The 12,398-nt window shown below is 39.0% G+C and overlaps 1 protein-coding gene across 1 annotated transcript; it reads left to right on the forward strand.

Annotated features, from left to right (window-relative positions):
• Nucleotides 1–7,137: 7,137 nt before the first annotated feature.
• Nucleotides 7,138–12,174, forward strand: LOC149963007 (uncharacterized). Its single transcript, XM_090164491.1, has 6 exons — nt 7,138–7,667; nt 7,732–8,728; nt 9,734–10,120; nt 10,182–10,553; nt 10,622–11,176; nt 11,263–12,174. The coding sequence occupies exons 1-6, from the start codon at nt 7,271–7,273 to the stop codon at nt 11,978–11,980; spliced, it is 3,426 nt and encodes a 1,141-aa protein (XP_090020617.1). The 5' UTR covers nt 7,138–7,270; the 3' UTR covers nt 11,981–12,174.
• The last annotated feature ends 224 nt before the right edge of the window (nt 12,175–12,398 follow it).

The raw sequence follows: 12,398 nt of genomic DNA on the forward strand, positions 1-12,398 counted from the left end.
TAAGAGATACATTCTACCCTGCGGGGTTCGTACATTAGCGCACGGTCATAAAGATATTGAAAAATTATAATGAATGCTTGTATTTATGTATATATAAAAAAAAACTGCTATTGCTATAAATTGTAAAAAATTATTTTATTGAATACATTTTGCACATAAACTCTTTAATCATTTTATCGTTTACATATTTATCTTTCTTAAACCTAGACACAATGTTATACATTTCTATTCCTTTACACCTGTTTATAGCTAGATACAGAATGCTCCACACGTATTACTAGAATTACTCTGTAATTGATTAGAATTAAAAGTTACAGTTTTACTGTTTCGTTCAATAAAGTCATTAAATTTAAAATAATCTGGCGGGTTTCCAAAGGAATCCATGAATTCACAATTTTTATGTTTAGAAAAATATATTAGAACCCAGTGTTCTCCAGGTTCAGCACTCGTATCGGTATTTACAATAAATAGAGAAGGGAATATTTTTACGTATTTAGGTAGCTTGTCAGCCGCGAACACGCCTTGAAATATACTTTTAGTACTTAAATCTTTTTCAAGTATTTTAGTTATCTGTAGCGAATCCATTAATTACTGTAATCGAAAATCACGGTTCGATTTTTATCAATTTCAATCAAATTTTGAAACTCGGCGTAAATTAGAATGGAAATCGTCTCCGGTAACGGTTTTGCAAATTTTAATTCTAATCTCAGGTTACTGTTTTTTACAAGATGCAAGTGATTAGCGTTGTTATTAAGATCCGAGGTTAAATTGTACGCGAATAAACAATTTCCGTTAGGGTAATCTTCCCGACTTATCTGATTCCCTTCATCTACGTTCCACTGATTAGTTTGAATGAAAAGATTGCAATACGCTTGAATATATAGATTTTCCTCAAAGTTTAGAGATAACGCCTTATGAGGGACGCTGCTACCGTCAATGTACAATCCAATGCTTGATAAATCGAAATGTTGAAAGTTGTACGGGGATTTTTTCAAATCTCCTAGAAACGCTTTTTGTTCCACAAACCCGATAACAACTTTCTTAGGTGCTTGTCCGGTAAATAAATGATCTTGCACACTAGCCATAAGACCAGCGGGTATAGAAAATGAGGTGCACTCCGAACGAGTTACAGGATATTTAGCGGTTCCATATTGTAACGCCTTGGCTTGAGCGAGCGATAGTTCCGGTATCACTTTAACTTTCCTCAGATAAAGGGAAGCTGATAAAATCTCCACTTTACATTTTACGTCGGAATGAACGCAAAAAGCTGCTCTATTTTTATCGAATTTAAATTTCAAATCAACCATATTTAATAAAAAGCGTGGTTGTTGACATAAATCAGTATGGACTACGCCTAACAAGTCAATCGCCCCTTTTTGCGCTAAACTCGCTCGTTTAGAGAAACCATCGTTATCGAAAAATGAATCGAACTTTCCAGGCGTATCCCGATAGAAAAGTGAACTCGTTAAATAACTTTTTTTCGCAGAATCTCCGAACGTTAATAAAGTTTGTATCATACTTTTATAAGCGTAATTTTGACTGGAAGGTGTTACTGATCTTTCATTAAGAAATACGTGGACGTCGCTAAAAAGCGAATGAAGAAACAAATTCTCGGGGGCGATATTGTCGGCTGGAGTTCCGGCGGCCCCACCCGCAACACCTGGAACCGCGGGTTGCGGTAGTTGACCATTATCTTTAGTTACCTTAACTCGAACGTGCAGCAAAGTTTGTGAAAGGTCTATATACGTTTCAGAGTTACCGTTGATAGAAAATGTAATTGATGCGTTATCAACTATATTTGATATTGGATTATACTCAACCCATTCTCCACCAATAATCGAAGATTGTGTCATAGGTACTTGAAACAAATCTAGCTCGGAATTTATACACTCAACTGAGTGCGGGTGTAAAAGGGACATTATGAGAATATATCGGAACGTTTAGGGAACCGTCCTTTCGCTATCCTGCCTGCTGTTGAAATGGCGCTTTTCGATTGAGTTCGTTTCCTTTTATTTCCGGAACCCGTCATTCTTTTAATATGATCCGTAGCTGAAGATGTTAGTCTCATGGCTTCATCAGCTGCTGAAGCTAAAGTTTCCCTTCCAGCGTTAATAGAATGCGATTTAAGCGCTGTTTTAATTGGGACTCCGCTAACAACATCGGTCGCTACTTTCGCTCCGGTACTTAAAAGTTTTTTTCCCAAGTAAGTAGCGCCTTTCTTCAGTAAAGGTACCGCGAATCTAAACGCTGAAGATAATATATTTCCTAGTCCATGTCCTCTTTGCACGGCTAAACCTCTATATACAGGTATTCCACCGAAACCAACCTGGTTTAAATAGTAACTTTCATAATCAGTTCTTGAAGGTGAATATTCAGACCTCATGATGTTAACTGTTCGCTCTCTTAAGCTAGAATGAAGGTGTGTCCTGAATGATTAAAGGTTTATAGTGAAGTCCACATTTTACGGGGTTTAAAATGTAATACAACGTGAGCTTTTCCACTATGAAACTGTATTGGCTCACCTAAATCATCTGTTATATTAATCTCTATAGTCTTAATATTATTACACACGACTGGTAGGTAATGAGGATGTGAAAATATTTTTGTAGTTGTTTTCCCATTAGACTCGGCTTTCTCTTCGACGCTTATGATTCTTAATAGAGGTGCTAAACTATCCCCAACAACGCTATTTTCAACCAGATCGGAATAAACGAATAAGGAATGTAACCCAGCGTTCATATCAACTGGGTAGGGGGTTATCATTGAATTTAAAATGGTGAAATCATTATCTCTTCTATCCTTAAAACCTAGTAAAATCGATAGATCGGGGCCAATTACAGCTCTGATTTTCGGTTGCAATTTAACTTTAATTCGATTAGAATAATTTAAATAAGCGAATGTAACTTGTTCTTCTTCTTGGTTGTGGACGTTCATAACATGTAATAGTTCTTCCGGAGTTTTATAAAAACCCGCGGGAACTTCAATTATTTTATCATATTCGAGAGGGTCTTTAACTAGAGGGTTATCAGTCATTTTATCATATTCGAGAGGGTCTTTAATAACCAATAGATTAGGTTTTCGAACGTTATGCCATGTCCGAGGATAGCTTATTTCCGCTAACCCAACTTCGTACTGTTCCTCAAATCTTAACGGTTCAGCTAAATACGTTCGAAATTTACCAACGCTATTATCTTGGTAATATAATGACGAGGAATCTGAAGGTAGCGTTACGTAAAAACTCATTTTAAATCCACTTCTTGTATCCAAGAATTAAATGTAGGGTCGTAATCTTGCCACTTGACATACAGTTCTACGCGACCGTCCGATTTTTTCCTCTTTTTTATTACTTTTTCGATTATGAAGTAACAGTCTTTTAAATCTCGACCAACAATCTGAACCTCCTCTCGATAGAATACTCCTAAAATGGGGTTAGAATTTAAATCCATCAGCTTATATACAGGTGGGTCACGTGGTAGTCTCTCAGCTATTTTAAACAATTCTGTAGTAAAATTCGGGTTATATTTCTTATCGAAAATTGATAAATTTCTACTTATTCTACAAATATCTCCAATTTCAAACGCGTATGTTAACGGAGGAGAAAAATTTACCAAACCGTAAAGATTTTTCCATATTTTAGCAGAGTTATCTAGAGTAACTTCCGCGGGTTTACATTTAATTGATCTATGATAACTATTGTTATAAGCGTTTATAATATCATCTAAAACGTCGATATATTTAAGGGTGTTATTCTGCGTGAAATAGCGATATAAACGAGATTTAAAACTTCTAATGAATCTTTCAATAATGGACGCTTTCATTTCCGATCGGGTAGCGAAAAATTTAATGTTCCTTCTTTCTAATTCACTCTGCACTTCTTGACAGACAAATTCGTTTCCATGATCACTTTGAATTCTTTTCGGTTGACGGCCTTTTTCAAAAACGTTACGTAACGCTTCTAAAATTGTTACACCTTTCTTATTTTTAACCGCTACAGCCATAGCGTATTTGCTAAATATGTCGATAATACATAATACGTAGGGAGATCCTGAATTATATTTAGACAGCTTCTGAAAATCTGCCAAGTCCGCTTGCCACTGTTCGTCAATTCCATAAACAATAGTTCGATTTCGTTTGAATCGTCTTCTAGCAGGTTTATGCAGCGTATATGTATCCTGCTTTATTAGAAATTGTTTTACTTTTTCCAATGAAACCTTTAAACCTTTATGTCGAGCTGAATTATAGAGCGCTTGAACTCCAGCGAATGACCCTGGGTCTGCGGGGTTAGTATAGATCTGCTCAAGTTCTTTCTCCATATTGGGTAATATTTTGATGTAATGGCATGTAACGCCAAAAAAGGAAATTAAATAATTCTAATATTATAATAACTATGATAATTAATACAGCTGTGATAATTTTCGGTGATTTTGAAAATGATTGTGATAAATAGGCTAAAAGTCCTAAAGAGACCGTTTCTGTACAACCTTCCATTGTAGGCTTATACTATGAAATGAGAACAAAATTATCAGGTTAATATATTTTATTTAGTATGTATCCAAGATCTTAGAGGACTAGGTGAAGATGATGATAACATTGAACTACTTGGTGGTGTATGAAATACAGCGAATGTTTTTAACAGTGTCAATCTTACAGGATTTTTAATTAAACGTTTTGAAATATTTGACTTATGAATGCCCTCGTAAAACTCTGTAACTCCTATAGGATCAATCGCTGTTCCAGGCGAGAGATAAGGGAGTGCGTATGCCGATAAGGGGGCACCTGCGGGCGGGGGAAACGGGCCCCTATAGGGGCCCCCTTTTTGCGTACATTTTCGACAGGTCAAAAGGTCAATAGCTGGGGGCACCCCATTTTAGGGTCAATAGATGATTTACGATGTTACCCTCATAAAACCTGGGTCAATAGGTTATCTGCCCCTATGGCGGTGACACGATGTTATGCAAACAGCCTACCCGTCATAGTGAATGTCGAGTTGGTTGGTTTTCGCCGACAAACACTTTCGGGCCCCCTAAGGGTAGCGTAAAATAGCGGGCGGTCATCGGTAAAAGTGTTTTGGAAAAAAAGAGCAGAGTGTATACAAATTATAAGGTTTTATTTATACATTCAAAGTTACAGTACATTAAGCGGATGAAAACGTTTAAAGATAAAACAATTTATTTTTAATATATTTATGGTTGGTAGATACCATATTAAACAAATTGTAAAAGTTAAATACACAAAACATATTTTGGTTGGCCACTGTTTCTTTAAAATCGTCAATAATTTTAAATGCTGTTACGTAATTGGACGCGTAGCGGACAACGGTATCATACCTTTCATGTTCATCCGATAGAAATAAATTGTTGGGTGCACATGGTTCTTTATACAATATTTCGTAAATTTTACGATAATTATCGGTTATAACGTAACCCATTAATTCAAAGAGTTTTTGGTTCACTTTAAGGAGTTGAATGTGCGAATTAATGAAATATTTGAGTCGGTCCAATTCTCGAGTTTCCGGCGCTTTGATTACGACCGACGCTTCGGATATCGTACTTTGCAAGGTTAATTCTTTTTGGTCAGACATGGCGGCGGTCACTAGCGCATCAGATAGCGGGAACGGTGATCGAAAGGGCAACCGTTGGGGATCATTTATTTGTTCCCAGTGGCCGTATAAATCATCCCAGGCGCGCGAAGACATTTCAAAGACCTGGTGTGTGATTTTATTGCATAGAGCTACAGATATATCGAGCTCAGACGTAAAACCCGTAGTAACGAAAAGCTCGGATGAAAGTGAATACCGAGGGTTAACTTTCCGCTGAGTCGGATCAAATTTAGACATTTTAGTGGGCCCAGGAACGTTATCTACACAGCTTCGTTTAGACATGATGCTCGAGAAACGGTTTGTAGTGTACTGCCGATGGATGACGGGGATGAATCCCTTATATAGCGATAATAATTTGATGACGTAATCAGGATGATGTAATGGGTTGACTCAATGACTCACGCGATTAGTCAAATTTTGCGGTGTTATGTGTATAGCGACGCCCATATTGGTAAACCAAAGAGATAGAAATTCCACAAGTCCCATTAAAAGTAAAATCAACGCGATTAGTAATGCGTTTTTAGGATTGTTCGCGATAAGCCGACTAACGGGAGAGGCGGGGATAGAACCTTCCATACCGGAAGTTATCGTTAAACTAAATTTACCAATAAACCAAAAAACGGATTTAAACTTTATATATTTTATAAAAACGCAAATGACATACAAAGTATTAAAATAAACAAATAACTAAAATAAACAAATGACTAAAATATACAAAAAGAAATATTGACAAATAACTAATATATAGAAAGGAATTATTTACAAATGAAAAATACAAACGAGAAATGAAAAAAATATATACAATAATTAAGAGGATCTATTCCACATAGTTTATGGGGCTACATAAAATTCTACGCGCAACAACATTCATTTATAACCATTTTTCAACAAAACGTTTGTCCCCAAAAAATATCTAACACTTTGAAACGTCTTTTTTAAAAAGTTTTTGAGTATATAACTCTTTTACCAAGACCATCCTTCTACGCTTAAAAACAGCTGTGAAAACAATCGCTTTTTATAAACATTTCGGTGCACACTATTTTAACAATACCCGATTTGACGCGTCATGTTAAATTCAGGAGTCGCGCGTGGATCAAACTTAATTTGCATCGTAAAAAAAAAGGTTAGGGTTGACACAAAAAAAGAGCCCCTAAACAATTTTCCCTTCAAAGAAAAAGACCGTAGGGGCCTACATTGTTCAATTAAGACTCGAGCGGCGTGGCCCCCAAAGGATTCCACCCTAAGGGTTTGGTGTCTAATAAAACAGCGGCTCGTAAAAAAATTGGGCCCGCTCGGAGAACAAGAAGGACATAGTCAAAAAGTTTTTTTCGTATATTCATCCAGCTTTGTCAAAATAGTCAAAAGAGTTTTCTGCGGCTCTTTTGAAAAACAACATGTGTCAGCGATAAAAGGATGAACAGCCACCATATTTATGGGGCTATCATTAAAGTAGTCATTGATCCACCCTTAAATTTAATAGGCTTAAAAACATTGGGGTCCATCTTTTAGAAAACAATCGAGTTTTATATAATAGAGTTTCGACTTAACGACGTGATATTATTTTTATACAGCCTCAAAAGATACGTATAAATAGAGCCCTATCGGCCAAAGAAACTTCACTAATCAGCGGAATTCTCAAGTTGGAAGTCGTTTTCTTAGCACCTAGAAAAAATGGATAGCGAAAGCTTATGTTGGTTTCTAGACGATTTGGAGGTAAATAGACCCTGGTCCGTACCGCAACTACTGCAATTTTATTACGGAATATGTTTATTTTTAAATTTAGACCCGGGGTTTGCACCAAATAAGTTACCCGCAATCTTTAGCCGTCTGAGTTTTAAATTAATTTTGACGGTTATTGAAATTTTTGAAACTGTTCAAGCTATCCCCCACGTTCCAGAAGCGTGCCAAACGGTAGCCGAACTCCGATTATTTAATCAAGCATTACCGCCTCGGTTAGGCGAAATTATTGAAGCGAGATATAATAAGCGGGAAAAAGAATTACTCGAACTCGAGTGGGATGCTATGTTGGGTGCCGAATATGACGAACCTGTGTTGGACTACCTGAAGAGTAAGTTTTTTTTCTCGTACCGAAAAATATCTAAGAAATTAAAATATATATTTATTTTTTATAGACGCCCCTGAAATTGTCACGGTCGATGATGCTGAACCGCGTGAATCCGCCGAAATGGTGGACGACTATTTCAACGAACTACTTAACCAAAGCGGTTACGGGGAGGCGGAGGGAGATTTCCCAATTGTAGGGTATATTGATTTTGAGGACCCGAATTGCGTAATTTTGGGTCAGAATGAAAAACAGTTCCCGAACTTCAATATGACGGGAATTGAATTGGAAGCTGAAATATCTAATAATATAGCGGAAGGGCTTGCCAGGGTCACTGAACGGGTATTACGCGATGTAAACCCCGCTGACATGGTACAACTAGTAATCCGTAGTTCGGCGCTGGGTGCGGCGCATCCCGATATAACCATTTCATTTAGGAGACGTGACCAAATTGATATCGAGGCCCTTCTCGACGAGGTATCCGAATCTATATATTCAGATGAGGAAGAAGCGTTTTTCCTGGCACCCGTTAATTTAACTTTTTCCATTGTCCGTCTCCCCCAAGGCGGTGGCTGTGCGAAACGGAAACGACTAGAGACCTTTGCCCTGTTTTCTAGAAATAGACGAGCAATTGTCCGTATTGCGAACAGCGACTCAATCTGTCTCGCTAGAGCTCTTTGCGTCGGTGTGGCACTGTGTAAATATCAGAATGAACCCGAAAACAAAAGACTAAAAACGGTCTATGAAACTTTGTCGCATACCAAAGAAAACAATGTGGCCCAGCGAGCCGAGGCGCTCCTCCTATGCTCCAAATCGGGTGTCCGACCGAATAAAGAATGCGCGTCGCCCGAATCGATTAGAAAATTTAGAACGTATCTGAAAGAATACGATATTTTAATCTATCAAATTAAAAACAGCTGGCCGACCTTGGTGTACGATTCTAGAGTAAGGGGAGGTATGGACAGAAAACGTATTGTACTTTTAAACGAGGGGGCGCATTTCAATCTAGTTAAAAATCTGGCTCCCTTATTCGGGAAAGAAAAGTTTTGTTCAAAGTGTCTCGAGGGGTACAGACAAGATAGCACCCACGCGTGTTCAGACTATTGTTTCGCGTGCTGCAGGGCCATAAAATGTACCGGAGATATAATAAAATGTCCCGACTGTTTACGTAAGTTTACGGGTGTCGATTGCTACGCTCATCATAAAATAAAATTAACATGCGATAAATTATCATTATGCCAAAATTTATTTCATTGCACGGAATGTTCGATTCTAATCGATTTGACTAAACGCGACGGCCAGCTGCATTCTTGTAACGAACAGTATTGTACCGTTTGTCGTAAGTTTTCCCCCTCTGGACATCAATGTTACATCCAAGTAATAAAAGACCCGCGACGCCCGTTACCCCGTTTCGATTCCAACGGTCAGCCCACTCAAATGTGGATATTTTACGATTTTGAAACTATCCAAACCAAACGGCACCCCGATAAGAAAAACTGTTATATTCATCAACCCATTTTATGCGTGTCGGAAACTTATTGTGTCGCGTGTGTTGATACCCCCGACGTAGCATGCAGATTTTGCGGCGTTCGCCAAAGACAATTTCTGGGTTCAGATTCCGCGCGAAACTTTTTCGAATATTTAAGAACACTGGCTCGGATAAGAAGAGTGACCGCGCTGGGGCATAATGCGAGTAATTATGATACGCAACTCCTATTACAAGTTATAATGGAGAGTGCCGACTCGTTTGAGCCCGATCCGATAATAAATGGAACTCGCATCTTGCAACTGAAACTACACAATTTAACTCTATCGGATTCGTATAATTATATACCCATTCCTCTGTCGAAATTCGCGGATACGTTCGAGCTGGGTCGCGAATATACGAAAGATTTTTTCCCCCATTTTCTATTCAACGTAGTTGATAATAATTTTGACATTTACAAACCCGAACAAACAAACTACGTCTCGGAGAACTCGCTGCCCCCCTTGGAAGCTTACGGTGCCCAATATTTCACGGCGAAAGACCGCGAAAGTTTTAAAAAATGGTACGCTCTCGAAACCGAAAAGAGTTCGGGGTTTAATTACCTCGAAACGTTAAAACTCTATTGTTCTAGAGATACCCACATATTAGCTAAAGGTTGTTTAAAGTTTATGAAACTATTTCAAGACTTGTGCGAAGTTAATCCGTTTAGCGTGGGCGTGACTATCGCGTCAGTGTGTAGTTACGTGCTAAGGAAAAAATTTTTGGAGCCAGAAACGATTGGCATAATACCGGCTAATTTGTATCGGTTATCCGAGCCTCAATCCACCGAGGCTTTAGAATGGCTGGCTTGGGAAGCGCATGTCCGGAATGTTACCATCGTGTCAACGCTGAATGGTCGAGAACCGCGTGCTGGAAAAATTAAAATTGATGGTCTAATCGGTGAGAAAAACGCTCTACAATATCAGGGCTGTTGGTAAGTATTATTTTAAAAAGTTCGAAGAGACAAAATATAAACAGGTTTTTTTTCATTAAAGGTATCACGGTTGTAGGACTTGCTTCGGGGACTCTGTAAATAGGAACCAGCCATTATACGCTAACGCGAGCGATACCCTTAATACACGATTTTCCAACACGATGCGGACAACCAATAAACTTAAAGAAATGGGTTATACCGTCATTCAACAATGGGGGTGCGATTGGATTTTGGAAAAACAACAAAATCCAGCCATAAATGAATTTTTAAAAAATTCTAATTTTTCGGAAACTTTAACTGAACGTTTAGACCCGCGAGCCGCTTTTTTCGGGGGCAGAGTATCAGCCTTACGAACGTACTGTAACGTTGAAGGGACCGACGATAAAATATTCTACGTGGACATTTGCAGCCTGTACCCTTTTATAAACAAACGGTATTATATCGAAAAATATATATATATATAACGAAAACAAATATTTAAGTGTGTTTTCCTTTTTATAGTGGCAAAGTCCCCGTTGGTCATCCGACAATTCTGCTCGGTAGCGATATTCCAGCCATTGACGATTTTGAGGGATTATTGTTATGTAACGTGCTCCCGCCAACCAATTTATTCCATCCTATTCTTCCGTATCGGACCGTTAACAAAAAGTTAACGTTTACCCTATGCCGGACGTGTGCCGATTTACGGTATCAGGGTGACTGCGAGCATTCTGACGACGAAAGAATGCTTAAAGGCGTTTGGGTAATCGACGAATTAAGATGGGCGGTAAATCGCGGATACAAAATTACAAAAAAAATTGAGGCCTGGTCATACACGGTGACGCAATACGATCCTGCAACGGATAGTGGAGGGATTTTTCGAGATTACGTTGACTGTTTCCTAAAAACCAAGGTGGAGGCGAGCGGCTGGCCGTCAGATTGTCAGACCCCCGAAGCCCAGGCTGAATACATTGCGGCTTTCGAACGTCATGAAGGGGTCAAATTGGACCCTACCAAAGTCTCCAAAAACGAAGGTCTTCGAGCCATCTCGAAATTAATGCTGAATTCCATGTGGGGGTCTGTATGGATTTTATTACCCCCCCCCATTGGGGTTATAAATCATATTAGGTAGCGTGATAGATATTAAAACTTTTTTTTTCCAGAAAACTCGGTCAGCGATCCATTGTGACCAAAACTGAAATCGTTCGCGAACCCAAAGTGTTCTTTGAACTGCTATCAAATCCGGAAATCAACGTAAAATCGGTTTTGACAGTCAACGATACGACTCTTCTAGTGAAATCAGCCCCCATCAAGGAAGCGGAAATCCCTCTAAAACATACAAATTGCGTGATTGCCGCTTATACAACCTGTCAAGCGAGATTAGTTTTATTAAAATATCTTGAAATAGTCGGAGAGAACGCGTTATATTTGGACACTGACGCCCTCCAGTACGTCTCGAAACAACCCCTTATAACTACGGGCCATTATTTGGGCGATATGGTCAGCGAGTTATCCGGTTATGGAAAGAATTCGTTTATTTACGAAGCCGCGTATGGCGGGCCAAAAAATTACTCGTTTTGGGTGAAAAATCCGGATACGGGCGAAAAATTTAACGTTACGAAAGTGAAAGGATTTCGAATTAATGTCGGTAATCAGCATATCATTAACGGCGAAAATTTAAAAACTATGCTAGGAGTGACTGACGAAGAAACTGAAATACCGGCGGCGTTTGCCGTGCCTCTGCCCAAACAAATCCGTCGACTTCCGGATCATACGCTCGTTAGCGTCGACTTGGAAAAAGCGTATCGGCCCGTAATGGATAAAGTTCGGGTTTTATCGAATTACCGAACAGTTCCATTCGGATATAAAATACGCGCTTAAAAAAAAACCTTCGCTCTTATGCGGGCGAGCCGCGGGTCGAGAGGCACCGGTCTCCGCGAGTCGCCGTCTCCGCGTTCGAGAGAGAGAGAGAGAGAGGCGCGCGCGCGTTCTCTCTCTCGATCCGCTATCCGCGCGCGTCGGGGTCACGAGGGGGGTGTGTCTCTAGCGCGCCGGCCGCTTTCCACGTGGCAAGGGGGTGTGTCACGGGAAAACGTGTTTTGTTATTGTCAAAAATAAAAAATATTATATACAAAAACAAAATGTCCATTTTATTTCATTCTGGTTTCAGCTACGCGGTGATAATGTACCCTTTTTATCACAGTTGTAACATCATACTTTGCGGGCCTAGCCAAAGTGGTAAGACATATTTCGTAGAAAAACTGATTAAACATTTAAAACAAATGTTTGAACCTCAAAT

Source organism: Leiobunum rupestre, chromosome 1, assembly GCF_980474605.1.
Source record: "Leiobunum rupestre chromosome 1, qqLeiRupe1.1.hap1, whole genome shotgun sequence".
Taxonomy (NCBI): Eukaryota; Metazoa; Arthropoda; class Arachnida; order Opiliones; family Sclerosomatidae; genus Leiobunum; species Leiobunum rupestre.

Excerpts from the sequence above, each read along its gene's own strand:
- LOC149963007 (XM_090164491.1), top strand. The coding sequence starts at position 7,271 with ATGGATAGCGAAAGCTTATGTTGGTTTCTAGACGATTTGGAGGTAAAT. Across the intron at positions 8,729-9,733 it reads TGTTCAAAGTGTCTCGAGGG|TTCGGGGTTTAATTACCTCG; the intron begins GTACAGACAAGA and ends AACCGAAAAGAG. Across the intron at positions 11,177-11,262 it reads ATGCTGAATTCCATGTGGGG|AAAACTCGGTCAGCGATCCA; the intron begins GTCTGTATGGAT and ends TTTTTTTTCCAG.